The 23,083-nt window shown below is 45.9% G+C and overlaps 8 protein-coding genes across 8 annotated transcripts; 5 read left to right on the top strand and 3 right to left on the bottom strand.

The window, feature by feature from the left end:
- Positions 1 to 626: 626 nt before the first annotated feature.
- On the top strand, positions 627 to 1,380 carry N7498_001624 (Guanine-nucleotide dissociation stimulator CDC25; the record flags this gene model as incomplete). The annotated part of the gene is made up of 4 exons (XM_058448686.1): positions 627 to 642; positions 697 to 863; positions 912 to 1,154; positions 1,228 to 1,380. 4 exons carry the CDS (start codon positions 627 to 629, stop codon positions 1,378 to 1,380), a joined length of 579 nt encoding a protein of 192 aa, XP_058311030.1.
- Positions 1,381 to 1,444: 64 nt separating this feature from the next.
- N7498_001623 (uncharacterized protein) lies at positions 1,445 to 2,071 on the top strand (the record flags this gene model as incomplete). Its single annotated transcript, XM_058448685.1, has 3 exons — positions 1,445 to 1,453; positions 1,584 to 1,713; positions 1,812 to 2,071. The coding sequence occupies 3 exons, from the start codon at positions 1,445 to 1,447 to the stop codon at positions 2,069 to 2,071; spliced, it is 399 nt and encodes a 132-aa protein (XP_058311029.1).
- A 3,902-nt stretch (positions 2,072 to 5,973) lies between these two features.
- Positions 5,974 to 7,093, top strand: N7498_001622 (uncharacterized protein; the record flags this gene model as incomplete). Its single annotated transcript, XM_058448684.1, has 5 exons — positions 5,974 to 5,988; positions 6,057 to 6,255; positions 6,286 to 6,437; positions 6,536 to 6,658; positions 6,728 to 7,093. 5 exons carry the CDS (start codon positions 5,974 to 5,976, stop codon positions 7,091 to 7,093), a joined length of 855 nt encoding a protein of 284 aa, XP_058311028.1.
- Positions 7,094 to 13,769: 6,676 nt separating this feature from the next.
- On the top strand, positions 13,770 to 14,108 carry N7498_001621 (uncharacterized protein; the record flags this gene model as incomplete). The annotated part of the gene is made up of 1 exon (XM_058448683.1): positions 13,770 to 14,108. The coding sequence occupies one exon, from the start codon at positions 13,770 to 13,772 to the stop codon at positions 14,106 to 14,108; it is 339 nt and encodes a 112-aa protein (XP_058311027.1).
- A 1,753-nt stretch (positions 14,109 to 15,861) lies between these two features.
- Positions 15,862 to 16,214, bottom strand: N7498_001620 (uncharacterized protein; the record flags this gene model as incomplete). Its single annotated transcript, XM_058448682.1, has 2 exons — positions 15,862 to 16,119; positions 16,152 to 16,214. The coding sequence occupies 2 exons, from the start codon at positions 16,212 to 16,214 to the stop codon at positions 15,862 to 15,864; spliced, it is 321 nt and encodes a 106-aa protein (XP_058311026.1).
- A 52-nt stretch (positions 16,215 to 16,266) lies between these two features.
- On the bottom strand, positions 16,267 to 17,174 carry N7498_001619 (uncharacterized protein; the record flags this gene model as incomplete). Its single annotated transcript, XM_058448681.1, has 3 exons — positions 16,267 to 16,448; positions 16,498 to 16,855; positions 17,037 to 17,174. The coding sequence occupies 3 exons, from the start codon at positions 17,172 to 17,174 to the stop codon at positions 16,267 to 16,269; spliced, it is 678 nt and encodes a 225-aa protein (XP_058311025.1).
- Positions 17,175 to 17,298: 124 nt separating this feature from the next.
- On the bottom strand, positions 17,299 to 17,760 carry N7498_001618 (uncharacterized protein; the record flags this gene model as incomplete). Its single annotated transcript, XM_058448680.1, is given in 4 exon segments — positions 17,299 to 17,337; positions 17,428 to 17,480; positions 17,497 to 17,544; positions 17,682 to 17,760. 4 exon segments carry the CDS (start codon positions 17,758 to 17,760, stop codon positions 17,299 to 17,301), a joined length of 219 nt encoding a protein of 72 aa, XP_058311024.1.
- A 4,045-nt stretch (positions 17,761 to 21,805) lies between these two features.
- On the top strand, positions 21,806 to 22,543 carry N7498_001617 (uncharacterized protein; the record flags this gene model as incomplete). Its single annotated transcript, XM_058448679.1, has 1 exon — positions 21,806 to 22,543. One exon carries the CDS (start codon positions 21,806 to 21,808, stop codon positions 22,541 to 22,543), a length of 738 nt encoding a protein of 245 aa, XP_058311023.1.
- Between the last annotated feature and the right edge of the window lie 540 nt (positions 22,544 to 23,083).

Here is a 23,083-nt window from a genome sequence, read left to right as displayed (position 1 = left end):
AGTCAAGAACTTCGCGACCGAACTCTGAAGCTTAGATATCTGCCAACAATGGCTCTCTGGGAACTACCTGTTAGCTTCCTAGCTGGGTGCATAAGGATCCACGAGGTCAGTAAATCGAACTTCAATCGACTTGTGGTTAATACTCAACAAGTCCAATGAAGTGGAGGTCATACGTGTGAGCGGAGTTGAATACGGCGAAACGGAAATCTGTTCGACATGCGAAAATACGAGCCGAAGTCCGCCATGGAATTACGACCACGAGCGAGTGGTTTGAATATTCCCAGTTGACCCAGCTACCAGGAGGAGAGGGTGCTATTAAGGAGTTTTACCCGCATTTCCTGTAACATGTAACATTAATGGCGAATAATATCTTGGGAACGGCATTCCCCTGAACTCTGTCGTACGGATGACAATAAATCATGGAAGACTCAGCAACGCCCTGCTTCTGTAGACTTACGCACATGTATTCTGAATCATACTATATATGGAAAATACGGGAAAATCACTATTCGAGAGAAGGCTATAAAGCTCATACACCCCCGCAACGTCCTCAGTCTCTTAATCTAAGTCTATTGAGGCATTCATTATGCCGGTGTTTCAATCCAGTACGGAGATACCTCCATTTCATGTCCCTTATCGCTGGTGGGAGGAGGATGTCAGGCTCATGCTCGCAGCCTACAATATCCATGATATCAGTCAATCGATACGTTACGAACTTTGCGACCAAGAGCTTCTACGAAACGCGCACCTCTCACACGAACCTCTCACGCGACATGGATATAATTAATGACTGCGTCAAGAGCTTATCGGAAATCCATAAGATACGACATCTCGGGAATCTGCCCGTCTGGCAAAAGGTGGAAGTGATCATACAGCGATCAAGCAAACCTCCTTTCTAGCCGGCTTCCTAGCGTTGGTTCTCACAGCCTTCAGGCCATAATCTGACTGCTAGAGAACTTGCCGCAGAAATTGAAGTTGGGAGTCATTTTTGCTTTAACCGCATTGCGTTTAAAGACATAGTTCATGCCTCGCTTAGGTATCCTGCACCTTCAGTAGAGTGGTTTCTACAACAACATCGAGCACTCTACTCCCTTCTTAAAGAGTACCTAAGTGTTAACAAAAACAAAACTCCTCTATATATAGAGGTGGAAGAGGTGGAAGAGGTTCGTAAGCAAGATTTAAGGCTTCGGAAACTACTCTTAGGACTTTGTTGACATATTCAGATAGGACCTTCGAAGACAGAGTCTATTTGCGCATCGAGCCTTGGTCCAGTGTCTACTTGAGGTCGGATACAGCGTAAATCCCGTATCTACATCAACTAGTTTAAGTTTTAAATATATCGCGGGACCTATCCAACGCCTCTTTAAGGATTACAATTAGAGCCTGACCACGACCTTTACGCGTTTGAGCGTGCTAGCTGTTCGTTTTTATCAACAATACAACAATGCAAGGGGTATAAACTAGCAGCTTCTTTTCGATACCACAGTCCTATTCTTAGAACATTACTTTATCTTTATTTCCGCTAAGGATCACGCTCACACTCTAACAAGAATGGATTCAATTGAGTTCGCGACCCTATCGAGATAGATCGTCGTTGGTTGGAAAGTTTCAGTGAAGAGGCTCCTTGCAAAGTGGAATACCCTAAGTATCTCTATATAGGAGTGTTGCTCTGGCTTACCCGATCTAAACCTATATGTTCGGGAATGCGCTCTGGTAAGTTCTGACTCTTAGCTCACTCAACATAAGGCTCTAACCGCTTTGGTAGGTTCTCCGTATCACTAGAAATTATCACTCTATAACGGCTATCCTAGATGGACTTCGTGCATATAGTCTATCCGCCGGGCGACCTAGTCATCTACTTCTATCTAGTCTTTATTCTATCATAGATCCTATAGATAACTACGCTCAATATCTTGGGCGGTATTATAGTATAAACGGCGGTATACTATTTCTAGTCGCTCACGTTCGTGAGTACGAGCTGCATAGCGAGGCTGCGCTCCAATCATTCCTCTATTTTATAAAAAGCACGCTACCGGTTGATAAGTGTCAGCGACGTTATATTATTAGTTAGATCTGGCGAGTAAGTAAAGAGTCGGTATATTTTATCTCGTTTGCAGAGATATAGGATGCTATACACCTACTACTATTCACCTCTTCGTCGAATATGCTTGTGGATGGTTGCCTAAGCCAATTTAATTTTATACTCTAGGGACTACACCAATCTATTTAATCAATCATCCAGTAGACATGCCACCATTGTTTCCTTTTGCGCCAGAACAAACCTAGCTAGTGAAGCAAGCTGGCTTGGGTTACGACTAAGAGGAACTAATTCACGAGGCCGTATGGCCTCTGATTGGCGAGGCATTTTAGGAAAGTTTTTTTTGCCAAGAAAGAGTATTTTCTTTCAGTCAACCGGATAATAGAGTAGATCAGGCATGCCATCTATATCTAGAGTTCTTGAAGTCTATACTTCCTCAACCTACTATATGCCCTTCAAGCGGAGGCGTAATCAGACCACTGCTCGCAAAGCCCCCTCAGTCTTTGGGAAATTCTCGCCCGCAAAGAATAACAGCACCGCCTCTGCCGCAGCCTTAGAGTCATTATCATCGTCTTTGCCAGGGACAAGGGAGCGCGAGATCCGCTCTACATAAGACTTGACTAGCGGCGCTGGCCAGTTAGCCCGTCGGCCAACCTCCTCATATAGCTTGCTATTGACGAATGTATCGAACTCGAAATGGCCCTAGTAAGTAAGGACGCGCCCAGGGCTATAGAGACCCTAGATCGGGCATTGCGCACTGCTACCGATTTTAATCCATGGTGCCGGCAGAGGTACTTCGCAATTTGTTCCTGCAGCGGCTAGTGCCTCGGGTTTAGGCACCACCTGGTCGCAGTGGATAAGCTAGATGCGGAATGTGTTCTGCGACGATGACGCGCGCGTAAGAGGGGGAAAGTGCATCGTGAATGACGGGTCTAGGGTGATCGGTTCAATGCCTATTTCGTACCTAGACTGCGCGTACTCTACGTGGAACGTAGAGGATGGGGCTGCTAAATTAATTGAGAGTAAGGCCTGGGCGATGATCTAGTGGCCGAAGCAAGATCCGAAGACCTTAACGTGCGGGAAATTCGTATGCACCGTCTGGATGAAAAGCTTTAGGTCATGAATCTAGGGCTGATCTTCGTACACTAAGGCCACTATCGAGCCGGTGATCACTATCGCGTCGATCACGCCCAAGAAGCCTAAGGGCCCGCCCGTGTGCGGTTTGTTGGGTGATCGTGGACTGGCTCGCAAAGACTCGAGAGGTGGTAATGACCTTCCCATAGCATCAAAGGCCGTGACGTGGACGGCAAGCGGCCCATTCCTTAGCTGGCAGTCTGGGTCCTTGTTTAAACGCTCGGCAGCACTCTGGAGAAGAGCACGAAATTGCGAACTATAAAGACCGCGTATTTTATAGACGGGCAGACAGGGCGTATCAGCGTCTAGGACGGCAATATGGACCGTGTTTGGCGCCATAGATTACTTAGAGCGCTGCGACAACCTAAGACTCTAAGAGGAAGATAGTGAATAAAAAAGAGAGAGAAAAATGGCCAGCTGCTAAAAGACGGAATCGAACGCTACGGATAAGTTAAATGGCAAAGAAGAAACTGCATCTTTTATGCCAACGATAGACCGTAGGGCCGGATCTAAATGCCCGATAAGGATTTTTCGTTGATAATGCAGTGGATTTTCTAGATAGCCGGCCTTGGGTTCTATTAACACATTTCGATGTGCTGTGTATGCTTTGGTTCCCCAATAGTCGTTTCTATGTTGCCCTAATGGACCGGGATAGTTTTCCCTAATGCCGTATATTTCTAGCTTTGGTTGGACAAGAGAGCACATAATCATTTTTTGTTCCTGTGTATTCAATAGTGTCTTGGCCAGTTATATGGCTTTGAGTTCGTATTTAGGGTTCGCTGGCGCTGTCCCGTTCCGATTTGGGCCAATATCTGGCTTCGGTGGGTCTTCCCCACTTAGTTGCATAAAATTAGAATAGGTGACCATAATTAGGCTACTCGGTCTTTAATCACTTCATGGAAACCCCCCTAACCTCTTTTCGCTTATCTCAGCACCCACCTATTGGACTTTGTGGCCTAATCTAGTCAAATTCTGGCTTCAGCCAGAGCGACGTACCTTGCATACCCGTTGAGTCTGGACGACATTCCACGTCTCGCGGGGATCCAATGGACGGAGCCGAGCCTGCTAATCAACCTCCCTCCCTGCGCGTCCCTATGACGATTTATGTTCTGAAGACTCAGAACGAAGAGTCGCCCCACCAGACCTTTGGGAAGGCTAAGTCTCCTGGCACGTTTCTAAAGAAGCTTTCGCCAGTCTTACGATCGCGAATCAATACTGTACGCTGGGCGGCAGATTCTGAAACTGAAACACTTTACAAGGCGACCAGCCCAGAGCCTCTATGAAAGCCACGAAAAGTGCTATATTTATCACGCGGAAGATAAAGGGGAGCCCTGTAACTCTACAGTACGGAGGATGTGAGTTTTTGGCTTACTTGATATCTATCGAACCGTGGATTGTGAGATCAGTGCGTGAAAGCAGAGTTGATGAAATAAGATCTTAGTAAAATTCTAAGCTCCAAATTAAGATCATAGTTCATCTATAATCGAGACGGTCAGCCATCTGAAATTAGCGAGAGTAACGAGCTGGAACTATGACACGGTTCAAAATGCGTCGAGATGAATTTCGCCTGCGCTCCTCGCATACAATGATTATAGGCATTACTAAAATAATTATCCTAGTAAAGGATCACTCGCAAAAAACACTGGGCTTAAGAAGTATCTAGGCTTCTTAAGGTAACCCATAAAACTATAAATCTCGAGGATGCTCCTTTATGGGCCTCATTAACTTCAATTCTAATTATCCTGAATCATAAAGCCAAATTTTACCCATAATGTACTACGTACCTATTCTACGTACTTTCCCCTACCAATGTTGCATTTGGAATCTCCATCATCTTTAATAATGATGGCCAAATGTCTGGTGCAATCTACGAGTAACTATAGCTATATAGGCCACTTAGCCCCCTTCGCAGAACTAACTGGGAAGGTCGACTGCTCAACTAATTATCATACCACAGTCGTTGAGACTATTGTGACTGACAAGCTCCCAAGTTTCCTTGATAGTAGCACAAGTAGCGCGTTAAAAATCGATATATATGGCACGGAGGATAGTCATTAGGTTGCCTAGGTGACTGTCAACAGAGGTAGCATTGCCACCTATAGGATCCTTAGTGGCTGTAAGAATCGAATACACCACACGTTGTTATAGATGTGAGTAGGGTCCCAATCCACTAGACGTCTCTTCGGTGCTGGCCAGATAGTCTACCACTAGACCACCAGCCTCCTTAGAAGTGATTTAATAGATAAAACTACTCGCTGCTTGCTTTGGTGCGTTGGATTTCTCCGTATTAAATTCCATATATTAAGCATTGGGTCACGAAAATTCAGTCATTAGGCCAGCGGCATCAATTCCCATCTTTAGAATAGCATAGAGGCCCCGCGCTCCTTTATGGTGCGAAGCGGTAATAACCCGACCGAGGGGTCGATCGCGTCTTAGTCCGCAAGAACATAGGCGGAGGAATGGATAGGTACATAGGACCCACCAGACCCACCCACGGGTGGAGTATTAGGTACTCGTAGTAGCACATTTAGATAAGATCGGCATATACAGCAATACCCGAGACCTGCTCAGTGGAAGGTTGGTTATCCTAAAAGGACGTATATGTTTTCCAGATTAACATTATTGGGCAATAAGTAGTAGAAAATTAATATTCGCGTGACCCGGCGGGTACAATATCTACTTTCAACACATATCCACGTGTAGCGGATAACTAACATATAACTAGACCGGCTGTTCCACTATATTACTACACCTTTTATAAATCAATTTCGCACCTGTCAGTAAAGTGACTGCATTTCAAAATGCCATCAACATCGGTAGGTACATTCTCAAGACCCTAGTCCCTTGCCGCTATACCGTCCCATGCTAAAGCCAATAATAGTAGGATTTTGATCCTTCAATTCACCTAGCCTATCAGAAGCCAAAGAAAATCCACACGCTTTCTGATATTAAGTTGGAGAATTCTCCAATTTCAGAGATTGCCTCAACTAACCCATTTCCCTTCCTTTCCGCCGAAGGTATGCGGGCCTTCCGACGCGAGCTCTTCTCTAAGGATATATTAGATAATTACAGCTACAAGACTCGTCCTGGGTCAGTATAAATACGTGGCATAGCCCCGCGTTTCGCGCCGTTCACCTACCAGTTCTGGACTTCACCTAAAGCTCTAGAAATTGTAAGCAATCTGGCCGGCGTGGATCTCATACCGGTTCTGGACCAGGAGATCTGTCATACCAATATGCAGCTAGGACCGGAAGGGCTTGAAGGTGTTAGACATACACCTATTGATCCTCCAAGCGCCCCCCTAGATACAAAGAAAGGTTAAATGGGGATAACGGAGAGAAGCCTTCGGCTGTCGTCCCATAGCACAGAGACTCATATCCGTTTATTTGTGTTGTGATGTTGTCAGACACGAGTACGATGACGGACGGTGAAACGGAGATGCAAAAGGGCGACGGATCGACCGTCAAAGTTAGATCCCCGGAAACAGTATGCGGTCCCTTGTTTTCCCAACTTCCAATATATACTTAATAACTAGATGCTAATGGCCTGTCACAGGGCGGAGCGGTTATTCTACAGGGGCGATATATAAGCCATATCGCTATCCCCGCAGGAAACATGCCCGAGCGCATCACTCTTGTGACGTCGTTCCGGCCCCGGTCTCCCCTTCTGGTCGATGATTCGAGCCTTATAAATGTTCGGACTAAGTCCCTTCTACCGGAACTCTATTACCAATGGTCGCATTATCGACTACGTCTCCTAAGTGAACGGTTCAAGCACGAGGCGAAGTCCTTAGAGGATTCTTACAGTCGTGCCGTTCAGAAGTGCGATCTAGAGGGTAGACTAGGTCATTGCACTATCGAAACGATTGACGTCGAAGCGCTAACGTGCTGGATGAAAGAGCAGATGCGCTATATACGCTAGACACTCTTTGAGATGCGACCTATTACAGCTAAGGACAACATCAACAAGAACTATATCCCCGAAGTGGAGTGAAATTTGGAGCGAAATCTATCACTTAGCCATCGATATAGACTTCTGTCTTATGCCTTATCTAAATAATATATTCACTGCCAATCATACCACTGTATTCCTCCTTATGCTGTCGGTGGTAATCGTTCATCCCAGCCATTCAATCCTTTTCTTGCCCTCTTCATTCTCAAGAAGAGGTCCCTTACGTAGGACTACGTCGTTAGTATCTAAGGCCGGTACGTAAATAAACACCGGTTTACCCACCGCGCATATGTCCGAGCGCATCACTATAATCACTTCTTTCCCTCCCAAAATCTCCTAGTTCTCGACGAAACCACTAATGCGGGCGTTAGAAATAAGCCATATCTATAGGAGATAAGCTACCAGTAGACCACGAATAAGCTAGAAGTCTTACTAGAGCGTGCGCTAATCGATGTCCGCTGATCGAGGTCTAGTAGCTAATATAGAGACACGAAAAGAATGCGAGAGAGACAAAGACAGTATAAAAGAAATTTGTTGTGTGGAAACAATAAACGTGAAGGCAGTTGAAGTCTGGGCGGAGGAGCAGATAAAGTATCTCTAGGAGATATAGTATGAAATGAAGCCTCTAGCGCTTCAAGGGAAAGGTAGGGTATTTTCGTGAAGCAGGGATTATCCAAACAAAAATACGTCGTCTTTAGTTCTTGTTTTCTCATTTATGTGCCTTCCATCTTTCCGAATCCACTTAGACTTAAGAACCTCCTACATCCTCGCGAAATATTTTATGTGGAACCGCTTTTCCAGCGCTTGCAGCCGATGCAATATGTACTCCCTTTCGGTAATGTGATCGTTTGTGAGTTCCCTGGAAACTATGGAAATCGGCTAGAGGAGCGCATTCTCGAAGACAGAACCTTCACGAAGTTGAGAGATTTAATAGATTGCTTGGGAGGAGAGGTAAGCGATGTCAAATATATGCCTCGTATCTACATCTTGGCTACACCTTTAGCGAGTGGCTTGGATAAGATAAACTCTCGCTGAGGTGCGGTAAAGTTGTGATATTAGGCATTGTTCTAGTTCAGGAGTGGATGGTTTCGCAGGGTGATCGTAAATTTCATTTAAGGCTGCCATTGCAAAGGTCAGTCCGGTAGAAGAGTTTGGAGCTAAGCCCGGGCTTGTTGTCAGAGAAAAGCTTAGAAGCCAATCAACCCACCCATCCCATACCATAATTTTAGCGTTAGTAATCACCTCATCGCCTGCACTAATCTAGGCAATAAGATAAGGATAATGGAAACGTCCGCCTTGATGTGTCTCTTCGGGCCAGGTGAGTGGTAAAGAAACACATTCAGTCACCAAATCATCACTCCTGAACAGATTGCGTTGTCCAACTTGTAGATAAAAGCCAGAAAGTGTCGGCATTCCCCTTGCCGTGGACTAGACAAGGTCATTATACAAAAAGAGAGTATGCAGGAACCGAAACGCTATGTGTTGATGGGACTGCTATGCAGTCAGATTCGACATTATGTTAGTTCTGGGGCATAATGGATGATCAAAAATCCCTGCCAAAAACTTCAGATGAGGCATCTAATTTGCCTTTCCGTCGCCGACAAGTTTCTCATATAGAAGCATAAGGTTGCAGCTTGCGAGAGAAAAGAGGATATCATTCTCGGCCATATTACTCATCAAAAACTAGCTTGTCTCCTCGAGCCTCTTAGAGGCCATTAGGCTAGACTAGGTCAATAGCCTTCGACAGCCTCTCAGTGCACGGTGCCTTAGATTAAGAGTAGTTTTTTCCATGATCCAACTACGCTCGTTCCAGGACTAAGCACCACTCAGCGCCAGGAGAGCATCAAGAACCATACCACTTTTCATAGCCAAAGGCAATAAAATCGAGAGGAAAGGATTCGCGGGTTCCGAGCAGGTCGGGTAGGTGCGTGCGAAGCGCTAGATATAGTGATCCAATAGCATAGACTCGTTGGCTATAAGTTTTGTGGGTAATAAATTCACACACGTAAAGTTCTACCTTGGGATTGTGGGTATGAGCTGCGAAATGGCAGTTGGTGCGTCACAGATAAGACTTCCGTTTGGCAGCAGTTGAGAACCTCCCCGGCAGTAGATCTCGGAAGTATCTAGTATCGGTTCGTTGCTAACCCTAATGATGAACGGAGCACTAGAGAATTGCTTCTTTATAGCTTTAAATGGTCCTCTTCTCCTCATCCCCTCCCTCCTCGCGTCATCTTCCTACACTAGTCTTGTGCCTATGTCACATTCTAGTCCAAGTCGGACACAGCTCTAGCATGGAAAAGCGCCGCCGTCGCATTTCTTTTTCCTGTAGGCGGATTAATCTTAACCTATATATACTTTGAAAGGCGATTGAGGACTATAAGTAACTTACCGTTTGCGGCACGTCTAGCATCCGGATCTCGTTCGGTGGTCACGCGGTGCTGACAAGCCGTTACTAGGGACCGAGATCCCTTTATAAACATAATTACTTATATTTTGTGGCTAGGCCGGCCAGTATTCAATTTCAATTGCAGTAATTGAACGGTGATTGATGAAAAGCTTAGAGTAGACAAATTAGGCGGGGAGAGTAAGGGTAGCGTGGGTGGGTATCTCCGAATAGGTTTATGGGAGGCAAACGCGGCGTTAACTTCGGAATATGCTTATTCCGACCGCTGGAGGGGCCTATGGAAGAATAGGTATATCACCTACGCCAAACGGTGTTTAAGATATTTGATCGCATTAAAGACAAATGGCAATGTTGGGCAGCAGGAAGTAGAGATATGTAACCTTACTACTTAGATATCTTCTCTCCTCTACTTAGGGTGAACTTATCCTCCAGTTTCCCAGAGGCAGTGTCGTAAATATAGTTGGTAGTATTGTGATCTATCAAACATACCGTAATATATTCCTCTCTACGGAATTATGTCGGTTCCAAGGAAATCAGTACGCATTAGTACTAGAATGAGCTAATGAGGTTCTTGCACGGTACTTAAGATGTGTTTTTCTATATAATTCTAAGAGCAAAATAAAGAGGCTCTATGCTAATTCAGCAGTTGATGCCTTAGTAATCAGGAAGCAGTGGGTATTGAATGAAACAAAGGACGCTAGTAAGGTTCCTCTCCACTTTAACCGACAAATTACCAAGATTGATTAGGAATCAATCTAGATGCTATATATAAACCCTTAAGTTTTCTGTCTAAAGAAAACAAGTAATCTTCCTCTGAATCACAATAGATAGTCGTTGAGAGTCGATATTTTGTCTCCCTTATATAGACGCCGCTGGTGGATCTTCATTATCTATGTAAACTTCAACAGATGATCGCCAGTCCTGGGAGGCATCGTAGGTCATGATAGAGACTTTGAGCCTTTGTCCCGGTTTCCAGTGGATATTGTTCTGGCCAACCATGGTATAAAACGGAAGAGCAAGGCCGTGTTCCTAAGTGCATATAGCCTATGCCTTAATAATCATGCTCCTCCGTCTTCCACACCACATACCCTCTTGGTCCACGCAGCGCGCCCACTGACAAATCCACGCGCGCTTAGCCTCCTCACGTAAAAATATGCTCACTACAGCCAAGGGAAGTATGACACCAACGTCACCTCGGAACGAGGCAATACTGCGCTTCTCCGGAGGTCCTAGGTCTGCAATAAACCGACAGATATCCCATAATGCTTCACGGCAAAACTAGTAGGTAGAGTCACCTAGTACCGAGCAAGTAGGGTCGAGGATATATATGACAAAAAGCTTTGTTGAGAGATAATGGATGAAGAGGGTCGTCTAGAGTGGGGTTCTGGGATGCGTAGTAAGTGAAGAAGGGTTACCGAGTCGCTATAGGGGAAAAGGTAGGTTGTAATGCCACTCCTTGAGTTGCTCCAGGATATCCGCCATACAAGCCCGAACAGCCGATGTAGTTAAACCGCCACGCATCCAATCTGCGTAAGGAATCGCAAACCGAGCTATAATCACATAGAGACGATGGAAGGCCAGGACGGCAGCATCCTCTATGTCGTCCTCAGGGTACGGTTAATTTAAAAACAGCATTTGTTCATACAGTTGAGAACCTAAAAGCGGGGGATGCAGCGTCCATAGTATATTAGGTACCTCAAGCCTGGCTGTGGCTAAGATCAAGCGTCTCCGAAAGCGGGAGTCGAATGCTCGGGCACCATCAAGACTAGTAATTAAATACGTGAGAATTTGAAGATACACATTCCACTTATGCTAGTCGCGGGCCAAAATCTAGACGGAGCCCTCGTCAGCATTAGATAAGATCTACGAAGTTTAACACACTTACTTCAAACCATATGAGCATGAATAACGAAGCAAGAATCGAGTCTAACTACCGTGAATTCCGCTCATTCTCTATTATGCTAAGGGCTTGTCTAAGATCGCACAGCGCATAATCGTAGTGTAGGGCTACACGAGATGTAATTTTGTACTCCAGATAAGTCCGATACATAAGAGTTACCGCAATCATTGAGTGCCGTAAATATTTCTGGCCTCCGCCATTAGAAATCAATGGCGCTATATCTTCGCGCCAGAGATTGTGAGACTCAGATAGCGCAAGCGTTTGGGCTACCGACTCGATGAACTCTTTCAGTACGGGCATATCACCTAGGCTTGAAGCCATCAAGTCCAGTGAGAAGAATGAACTGAGCTATATTGTCGGGGAGACCGGTTTTCTGCGCTAGGGTTGAAGTTGGCGCTAACATTAATTTCTGTTCTTTCTGGAGCTACCGGTGACGGTGCAGTCCCGGAAGGCAAGTCGCTATACTCTATATCCTTCGCATTCTTCACTATAGAACGCGCATTTCTGACACGATGGCAGTGACTCGTCGCACTTATTAAGATTATATTAGCCAGTCACTAGACAAGACACTAACGAGTGTCCAGCAAACCTTCCGATGCCACCTTTTACACGTCCAGCATCCTGGTCGACTCCTATTTGGGTTGAGAGGCATATAGGCAATTAATTGAAATCTAATCGTGTTGAGTGTGTTGATTGAAGTTGGCGGCGCGCTCGACTAGGAATAGGCCTCTTTATCCGACGACGCTTAAACTTTGCGAGGATTAATTTCCTTGTCCGGGCCACATAGACTCTGTGATGTCGCTTGACGGGCAATTCGACTTTCACGCGGGGGAACGTACTCGGGCGATCGTAGCGAGGGGTGTAGAAGAGGTGTGGAACTACGGGGTTCTACCACTTAGTAATGGGTTTCGAGTTTACCCTACGGTCTCTATATCCCGGATTTTTATACCCAAAATCGTTAACGACTGGTGCCACTTTTAGCTATCTATAAGCTTTAATTAGTTAAATCTATACTGCCTTATCAGAAAATCCAATATATCTAGGATACAGCAAAGTTTCCTATATTCCAACCATGGATTCAACTATAAATTCAACGCTTTTCAGTCTAGCGCTATCGCCTAATCGGGAAAAAATTTGGCTTTTCTCCTCCTCCTATACTAAGGTTAGACCGGTCTATCCTCCGCAAATCGTAGATTTAAACTTGGTTCCTTCCACAATTGGCAATCAGTAAGTCGTCTACTCTACACGTTAGACAAGCCTCTTACTCTAACTAGAGGCAACTCTTCCCCTCGACGATACTATAGAGAAGCCCGTTCCAGCCAAGGAGGAGGACTCTCCCATTTCCTCCTTCAACAGCCACGATGCAATCTCGGCCACGCAGTAAGATAATAGAGTAGAGAAGGGCTCGCTAGAGCGTATAGATACTGTCCAAGACCTGTAGCTTAATAGTCTAGATCCTATCTACGCTGCAAAGGTGCATTGCCTGAACCAGGCTTTAAGAGACATTAGTATGGGACGCTACTAGTGGTGCCTGTGGTTCCTGACTGGATTCGGGTGGATGGTGGACAATATAAGTATATTAGTGCCCAATTTATATCGCTATAGCTGATTTTTTTTGCTAGATGTGGGAGCAGTGTATTACTGTTATTCTCCTAGTAATCATCCTGGAATTCAACCCTAAATACTCTGCTATGCTAGGTATAGGCCAGCAAATTGGTCTTATTATAGGTCTGACTATGATACCCGACATTTTCCTTGATTGACTAATCGCTGAACTTATAAAGGTGCTACCGTATGGGGTCTAAGTTCGGACACCATCGGACGGAGAATTACGTTTAATATAACCCTTGCAATTGCGTCCATCTTTGGTACGGCATCAGCAGGAGCTCTAAATTTCATCGCAATAGACGCGCTTATAGGTGTTGCTGGTATTGGCATCGGTGGCAACCGTATTTGTTCCAGTCTGGCTTGCTTATCTATGCGCTAATAAATTCTTTAGTCCCTGTTAACAGCTCTATCTTCATCGAATTCTGCCCTGCTTCCCATCAATGGCTGCTCACCGTTATGTCTATATAGTAAGTGTACGGCGTGCCCTGCTTGACTATTCTCACTTATGGTTTCGGTGTAGGTGGTGCTTCGGACAAGTTTTCGCCTCCCTAATTGGATGGCCGTTGATTGTGAACTTCTCTTGCCCTACATCAACGGAACCGGGACACTATCCTCGGTCAGAGAATATAGGTTGGCGCTATACAATCATCGTGTACGCATAGACTCTATGCCGTCGACCCCTATTTTATGAACTATACTCAATTCTCCCCAGATTAGGCTTTGTCACGATCGCTATGTTCATTGTCCGAACTTTCGTCTTCAAGCTTTACGAGTCACCCAAATTTTACCTAGCCCACGGTCAGGACGAGAAAGCGCTAGATGTTGTCTTCTCCCTGGCAAAATATAACGGCGTCCCAGCTCCCGGCATTTCTCTGGAGAAACTCCAGCGCATCGAAAACGAAACCCTAGGGCGCCTCGGCCTGCAAGGGTCACCTAAAGTGGACCAGACTCGTCGGCTAAGTAGAAGACAACTGATAGCACACAACCTTCGGGAACTCAGAGGCAACTATCTCAAGGCGCTTTTCAACAATCGGAAGATAACCTACTCGACCACAGTCATCGTTCTTATCTAGGGACTGATCGGAATTGGCTATAATCTCTTTAACGTCTTTCTGCCGGTCTATCTCGAAACGCACGGCACGGGCAGCTCGGGCGGGAATAACTCGCTAAGTATAACCTACAAACACTACGCGATCACTTCTGTCTGTGGGATCCCCGGCTCAATCATCGGTGGCTGGCTCGTTGAGCAGAAATGGGTCGGTCGAAAGGGCACCCTGGTTGGGTCCACCTTGATAACCAGCATCTTCTTATTTTGCTATACCTAGGCCACCACTACTTCCGGCGTCCTAGGCTTTTTATGTGGTATCTCCGTCACTTAGAAGTATGCTTGCTGTCAAACCCTAACCCCATCCCCCAAACCACAATTTAACCTTTCTAATTGGACACATAGCTTGATGTACGGTGTGCTTTACGCCTACACTCTAGAGGTATTCCCGGCTCCTCATCGAGGGACCGGTATCGGCATTGCAAGCGCTTTTTGCCGCATCTATAATATAATGGTCCCGATTATTGCTTGTAAGTCCTGATTCCGTCTCAACAGCCGTAAAACACTTGCTTATATTACTTTCCCAGCATTCATAGACCTAAGGTCTAGCGCGCCTATGTGGGTTAGCGGTGCTATGTTGCTCTCTGCCAGCATGTTGGCCATAACCCTGCTATATGAACCCAACGGCAAGAACAGTGTGTGACGGATGGTCTGGCTCTTAATATATTAGCAGTCTGGTTATAGTTGTTGATACATGCGTGTAGGATGTCCTTGCTTAGAGCGCTGCTGGACTTTTTAGGGAATCAATACGATATGCCATAGTTAGCAACCACACTAATTAAGCTTACCTACATACAGCGTACAAGCCCTATGGAGTCTGGCCAGGAAGCTGGATGAACACTGTTCACTTTGAGTATTTCTGATCCTAATATACTAATCCATGGCCGTCTTCCATATACTGTATAAGTCAATAAGATATAAAACCCCAACCCTCAGTCTATAGCTCCATCCCATGAGTCAATATAGCCTGGGCAAACCATATCTAAAAGACGCCATTCACTTGCAGAGGGCCGAACTGAGGTTAAGACAAACGGATAAATATATTATATCGATAATGAACATTGGATATTCCCTAGAGTTCGGCGCCAACAACGAGGATGAGGAACTTGGATTACTCCCACCGGCATCGACTTAGGCCATAGGTCCGAAGTTTACGGCTGTAGCCGTGGTGGCCTCTGCACTTTTAGCTAGGAGGTCGTTAAGGGCAAGCCTTGTACTCGGCAAGTCAGGTTTGAAGTTGTTGCATGACCTTGCTAATAGACACCGCATGATCGATTAGCCGGTCGCCTGGCTTAAGGGGCTGCATTAAGTGTCGCACGGCAAGGGTATTAACCGTCAATTACAACGGAAGTCAGTAATATGGTCTCCTTCAGCATAATAGAAATAGATATGAACCTCGATATGCGTAGCTAAACGCTCAATAAAACTAAGGACTATTGAATCAGCGAGGTACATACATTCTGAACCATGCGCTATATAGAAAAGGCAAGAAATTCACTTCTTGAGACTCTGCTATAAAGCCCGATCGCCCCTAAAAAAGTTCTGTCTCCCTAATGAAATGTCTACTGAGGCATTCATATATATCCGTGTTCCAATCTGGCGTGGAGGTAACTTCGTTTCATTTCCCGTATCGCTAGTGGGAAGACGAGGCCCTACTTATGCTAGCGGCCTATTATGTCCAAAGAATCAGACACCTAATCCGCTACAACTTAGCTTCGTGACTAGGGCCATTGTCTTTGCAGAGACTCTAATACTGCTAGAGCTCTCCGGCCGTTAGGGTGCCGCAGGTCAACTTTCCTTAGAAGCAATTCGGCTAGGATATCTCTCTGTGGCATAACCCTTCGTCGATAGCAGAGAAGAGTTTGTTCATATACGCCTCCTTGGTTCTCATCAGGATCTATTAGCCTATTAGGTTGGGACATCTGTACTTTCTTTAGCTCTTTTCTATAAAGCCGGTGCCTCTCAGCATAGATTTGTCGCTGTTAATGTTGCAGTTCATGCTTTAGACCACTATCTTCCGTGGAAAGCAGCTGCGAGCTAAGCGACCCCATGGCCTAGTCGAGGTCTTGAACATCTTTCCTGTCTTGGAATTCAAATTCGGCCTTCGCAGGAAGAGACTGCCAGAGCTATGGATTATGATGCATTCCCATTCCGCGACGATTTTGGATATGGTCGTTGCGGCTTTCAATTCCGAGGTAATTGGCTAGTCCCTCTACCTCGCTAAGAGGGTGCGCGTAATGTTTGCTGTGTGTATCACGACTCACATAACTCGCAAATTTCATCCTAGCAGTCTTAGAGTAGTTTTTGTCTACTTATCGTTAGTTTACGGTACCTAGGTCTCCGCGAAAATATCTTACCTACTTGCATTAGCGCCCATCGCCGGCAGCTACGGATGGTCACATTACGAGTGTATCCGCTGCGGTGGCCAAGGCTAGCGAACTCTTTCCTAAATACATCTGCTCCTCGAGATCTTCCAGTGCTCTTCGTGACCTGAAGCTCACTTAATGGACGGAATAAAGGAACATCTCGGATAGAATCCTCAAAGTGAATTACCTCTAGGATATTGTTTTCTAAGGGATCAATATTATAGGCTTCCGCTGCATCAAGGATCTTATGTGCAGAGGAGTAATCTCGGAAGGCATAATCGGCGGATGCCAGTGGTAGAAAGAACGTGAAAATATTAAAAAAAAAAAGTGGCACATCTTCTTTATAAACCTCGTAAAATGCATAGATCGGAAGTTAATATTGGTTTTTTCTCCAGTGTCCTTTAATAAAGTCGCGCTAATAGGCGAGTACAAGCATAGGTAATCCCTCCACGCTTTCTATAGTGAGGCTAAAATGCTAGAGAAAATTCAGCATATTAATTGTCCTACGTAATAAAAGCTTTCATGCGAACCTTATAACAGGCTGCCATCACACGAGCTTCTAGGTCCTCGTCAGACTCCTTTGCCGTTTTCTCTCTAGCGCTAGCTCGTCGCGCGGTTGATTCATGGACCTCTCCTGTCCTAGCGGACGTGAAACAGTATAGTAGCATCGTTGCGCTGAAATGTACTCGCGGTCAATCTGCAGGCCGCCCCCAGTACTCGTGAAAGTCTCTGCACCATAGCTACGTCATGAACACTAGAAGGTGATTTGGCGACAATCCGTCCTTGTCCATCTCAATAATAGGCAGTTTGAGTTTTCACTTCAGGTCTTGCCTAAGCCACTAGATATTGTAGTTAGGACTATTCTCAAAAGAGCTTACTGTTGATATATTATTTCCGCATCTCTCTTATCGTTGTAGACACCTCCTCCAGGAAGTTGTGCTGTCGATAAAATGCCATACCCGCTTCAAAATCCCCTAGAAAACCGTCAACCGTTAGAAGTGTCGGCTTGCTCGTGATTCATTCCGCGTGCAGCAAACTCTATAAAGGCTTGTAGGTTTGAATGTCTGGAGGGTTCAATGCTTTTGGGTGTAATGAAACAAATCTGAATGAAGAGATCATGAAATAGTTTATCTAGATTTATAAGATAGGAAACAAGGGTAGAGGCGTTCGCTCACTTATCAAAGATGCAGAGTGCACGTTTATAAACGTCCTTGGTCCTCGGGAGGACGGCATGGAGGATTTCCGAGTTGTCATGTTCACTAAAATCTACGACAAATAAAAAGTTCGCCGTTTTGTCTTTTACTTTCCCCATTCGAGGCGTGAAGAGTGATTATATTCTGGGGCGAAGACAGGAAGATAAACGGCTGAGAACCTTCATTATTCCTATCCGACGGCTCCGTTTAACCTATCCACCGTCGGTCTGAATTTAGGGGTCGCGAAAATCTTTCCCTATGCCAGAATGCGCAAATGTGCTTTTTGTCTGCGCGCCCTACATCTTCAGGCAGGCTTCAGGTGAAGAATATTCAGGTAGGTGAAATGCCGCCTGAAGCCCACCGAAGGCGGCGGGTCGCCCACGACCAATCCGTGGGCGCTAGGTGAGCTCGGCCACACTTTCTGCTGTTGTTTTTTTTTTTTTTTTTTTCGTCGGGGAAACTACCCCTTGCTCCCTAACCATTTCAGCCCCTTCAGACCTCTGAATGAACACCCTGAAGCCCCGGAGCCGATGACGTGGCCACTCGGCTAAACCTGCCTCGCTTCGTGCCTGTCATGTGATACCACTTCACTTTTCACATTTGGGGTCCTCAAACAACCTGGTTTGCTTATGCTGCGGACGCGATACGTTGTGGCCATCAACACTGTTTGATCCGGTATTGAAAACTTTCTCTTGAGTGACGCAGTCCAAAATCTGTCGGCGAAGGAGCCGCAGAAGCGACTAAGACAAGCTGAGAATAATGGCACCCCTTGAAACAGTGCCCTGGACCAGCGGCTAAATATAGCGGGCGCGAAGCACCGTGGTGATCTCCTATCATGGGCCTATCATATAGATCCACTACTGATCACGTCTTCCATCACCAATAGTCAAGACTTAGTATTTGACGGGCTTCGTTAAGGCTTTGCCACGGGCAACCCATCCATCCATCCTTTCCAGAGACCGGGAACAAAGCCTTTGTTGATGGAGAGGTGTTTTTACGGTGTGTTTAGGCGGTGTGCCTAAGCGGTGTGGTTAAACGGTGTTTCAACGGGAGAGATGTTTAAACCGAAAGGCGTTTAAACGGAGGTGGTGTTTAAACGGTGGTGGTGTTTAAAGGGAGTGGTTTTATTGGGGTTGCCTCACAATCCTGTAGCCTCACCATGTCTGTAGCCTCACGTGATACATACACCGACATTTCTGAGGGCCTCTTCCTCCTACAACTGCCTCACGAGAGTCAGTTGCTTGCCTCTGCGGGTAGCTCGTCATCTCTCACGCAGTCAAGTGTCATTTTGTCCCTCCCACCTTCCCTCTGTATATAGAATCCACTACAATACAGACACATTGCCTCCCTACAAGGGAGCGCGGACGGGGCCTATCTGACGCTACGGTCTACGACCGCAGCGACAGGTGACCCGTTGCGGCCAAACTACACTCTTCCTGCTCCTCTTGACTGCGTGAGGTCACCAATAAACGGTGTGTTTAAGCGGTGTGGTTAAACGGTGCAGTTAAACGTCCTGGTAAACGGAGAGTTGGTTCACGAGACGAGCCGAAGTCCACGATAGATCTAGCCTGTTCCCTTCTAGACATCCGGCCGTCCTGGACATCCCAAAACATCATATTAAATGCGATTTTCAGGTCACACTATATCAACCACCAGGTGCTTATTTGCGTTAAAAGTTGAGCATACTCGTGTCCTAGGCACGAAGAACAACATATCTAGATGTCAGGATTTTAGGTGTCTGCATTTATAACTGCAGATTTCCAGAGCTTCCAATTCAACATGGAAGTTCCCGTTGATGTTTCCGTTCTGCCATTTCTCACCGCCTTTTTCTGATCTTCCAATTATCTCTCGTTTATCTCTCACTTTGCTCTCACTTCGGCCTTTACTATGCTTTCCCTTTACATCAGCCTAGGTCATGAGACCTAGTCATAAGACAAGGTCATAAGGTCTACCCCTCACTTCATGACGTCTATAACCTTAAGCAATCAGGCCATTCATTTCATGTGAAACTGAATATTTTTGTCTATAAATATGGCTCAAAACCCAGACTGAATTGAAAAAGAGCTTTCATCTCAATTCTCCTCTCACTACCCTTCCTCTCTATTAGGGCAGGCCAGAGAGACCCTTTATCTCTACCTTTATTTTTATCTTCATCCATCTTCCTGGGGTAAGCTACTACGCTGCAGTAGTAGCTGACCTCTACGGGAGGTAGTATTTCTCTCTGCAAATATTTGTCCTGAGGACTGCCCTGCCGCATAGGGACCCCTAGGCATTTATTTATCTCTCTTATCGTCTATACTACCAATCCCGATACTAGAGAATAGTGGATTAAAATCTATTGATTCACACGTTACCATAAATTACCAGGTAGTTTTGACATTTGAGTTATAAATATATATATTTCAATAGCCACTTAAACTGAGCCTTTAAAATTCCCTCCGTAGGTTATAAATACTGTTTAAATTGCACAAACTTAATATCATATTCAAACTGAATACGGTTGTTGGGATCTGAAGTGGTAATTTATCGCTTTTACAGTGGTGTAACAAAAGTATTTGACCTCGAGTACTTTAGGATCCACTTTTAGCCTGACCGCTTTATTATACCGCCTACTTTATTAGTACACCACACCTCGCGTTTCAACGCGCTTGCTAACATATACGCTACAGTTAACGCGTTATAGCAGTCTTTCTTACCTTATTATGCCTCCTATACGTGGGAAGAGAGGCCCAGAGCTTGACTGCCTTACTAGGGCCAAGATCTGCGAATTACACGCTACAAATGGCTGGGGTGCAACAACCATTAAGAAGATGCGCTTTCCCGATATTCCACGCTCAACAATTCAATATACCCTTACCCAAGAGGCAAAGCGTCAAAAACAAGAAAGCCTTCCACGCTTAGGCGCTCCAAGGAAGCTTACTGAAGAGGATCGTGACTATATCTACGACACTATACAAGAAAAGCCATCGATATTGATTAAAGATCTACTTAGAGAGGTCGATTTTAAGGTCTATCGCCAGTCAATTTGGCGTCTAACCCACGAAATGGGTCTTCGAAAATGGAGGAAAATGCAGCGTCCGGCACTTACGCCTGAACATGCTACGAAACGGCTTCAATGGGCACTCGAATACCAACACTTCACTCCTGAAGACTGGGCCCGCGTCTACTGGTCAGACGAATGTACAGTTGAACGTGGAATAGGCCAGCGGCAAGAATGGACGTTTACACGTCCAAAAGACCAGCTTTTTCAGCATTCAAAAGAAGGCTCTCAGGTTCAGATGGTTCCGGCGCGAGGGAAGCAAATTAAGCAGATGTTTTGGGCTGCTTTCTCTGGCTTACCGCGTCGATCAGGCCTAATTCCATTATTCGGAGATCCTACGTCTAGAAGAGGTGGTGTTTCTTCACGTACGATTGAAGAGCTCTATCGGCGTATCTTACCTACGCTACTTAATAGTATTGATAATAATGCTATTTTTCAGCAAGATAACGCGCCCGTTCATACTGCATATATTGTACGGGAAGCTCTTAATGAGCTTAACTGCGAGATTATGGAATGGCCTCCTTATTCACCTGATTTAAACCCGATCGAGAACCTCTGGGCGCTGCTAAAAGCCGAAATTCTTAAGCGTTATCCTGAGCTAATGCGCCTACCGAACAACGAATCTACGTTAGATCTATTGCTAAAAGCTGCACAGGAAGCCTGGGAAGGCCTAGATATTGAATTATTCAAGCATCTATCAGAAACTATGCCTCACAGGGTAGCTGATGTTATTAAGTATGAGGGGTGGCATACTAGCTATTAGACTGAATTGAATTTCAGAGGTTTCTGCCTGGCAGTATTAGAAAAGTGGGTCCTAGGCCGAAGTACTCGAGGTCAAATACTTACGTTACACCACTGTAATATGGTGTTTTGGACCGTCCAGGGTGGTCCAGATCGGCCGGGAATTACGTTAGTGAAGATGGTCACGACGGTCAGCCCGTTGCTTACGTAAGACGTACTAGAGCTGTTTAGGAAGGCGGTCAAAATGTCGTTCATAAATTGCCATTCCCGATAATCGACAGAACCTTCCAAGTCGTGTTTTCGCCGATGCCCCGAACGCGCATCAATGACTGCCAACCAGTGTACCAATAACCCTAGCTTCAACGAGGTCTCAGCCGGGGCCTTCTCGGAATGGCCCGAGAACCTCCCGGGGCTGGTCTGTAAGACGCCGCCTTCCGGCATCTACAGCGCTCCCAGATTCGCGCAGTGCTGCTCTGGCCCGGTGTACAACATTACTTCACCGACGAGCCCCGGCAATCCAGCTTACCCCGTCACTTGTGCCATGCTCTGCCAGATCGACCCTGTTCTCGACAAAGCCAATGACAAATACCCGTACTATTGGAGCGACCACTTCATGTGTCTGACTAATGGCGGCACCGAACCCTCAAATTGGGACGTTGTCTGCGACAATCTCACCGCGAAAGGGGAGGCGGCGCCCACTTCATTCAGCCACACCCCGATGGGGAGCTGGATGACCAAGAGCTACGCTCTCGATAGTTTGGGTTTCCCTGAACCTTCGACGATGCCTGTCCTCTCCAATGTCGCGTCGGACACTGCTATGACCAGCCTCGACAGCTCTGCTACTCTGGCCTCCACTAGAGGGCTCTTGGGGATGATGTTGGCTTCGACGTTGGTATCCCCGTCAATAAGCTCCCCTGCATCATCGTCGATGGACAGAACAGCGGCAGTGACGACGTCTACGACTCCGACCAGCACGTCGAGTGGTAACGCGCTCAGCTTGAAGAAGGTCGCTACAACTCTGCTCGTTGTTTCTGGGTTCTGTGTTGGATGGGGATCTCTTTGAAAGTTAAATGGACACTGGCGAAAGAGGACTTGATGGAACCTTACCTGACGTTGGAAATGACGGTGAAGGGAAAGACTTATGAGCACCATATGCAGCGGGTGTCGGATGCCCTGAACTTCGCAAGGAACTGCGGTGTATTCGTACACACTATTCACCTCATCGGTCTATCGGTCTCCACGCGCAATCCATGGAGAACTTAAAATTCGCAGCTCGGTTGTCACAAAACACAATTTTAGTACAGTATGCTTGAACAATATCATTTGCTAAGTAGCCCTGGCACGCGCCGATCTATTCAATACACAGTGTTGTGATATGAGGCTGGTGCAGATCAGGAACCAAGCCGAACCATCGGGATTAATCCCGAGGTATCTATACGAAGAACCAAGTTGATTTCCAATCAACTTGTTCTTCTCCTTGTACAGTCAACTTCTGGTTATTGCATAGCCCTCCATCCTAGCAAAAACGTATGTTATAAGTGAATAATGTAAAAAATGAATGATATGCGCTCTGAGATCTTGAGGTCTCATCATTCGCTTCGGA

This window comes from Penicillium cinerascens (genome assembly GCF_028974065.1).
Source record: "Penicillium cinerascens strain IBT 15544 chromosome Unknown contig_1_segment0_segment0, whole genome shotgun sequence".
NCBI lineage: Eukaryota > Fungi > Ascomycota > Eurotiomycetes > Eurotiales > Aspergillaceae > Penicillium > Penicillium cinerascens.
Note: the sequence above shows the minus strand (reverse complement) of the source record. Positions and strands in the feature narration are given on the sequence as shown.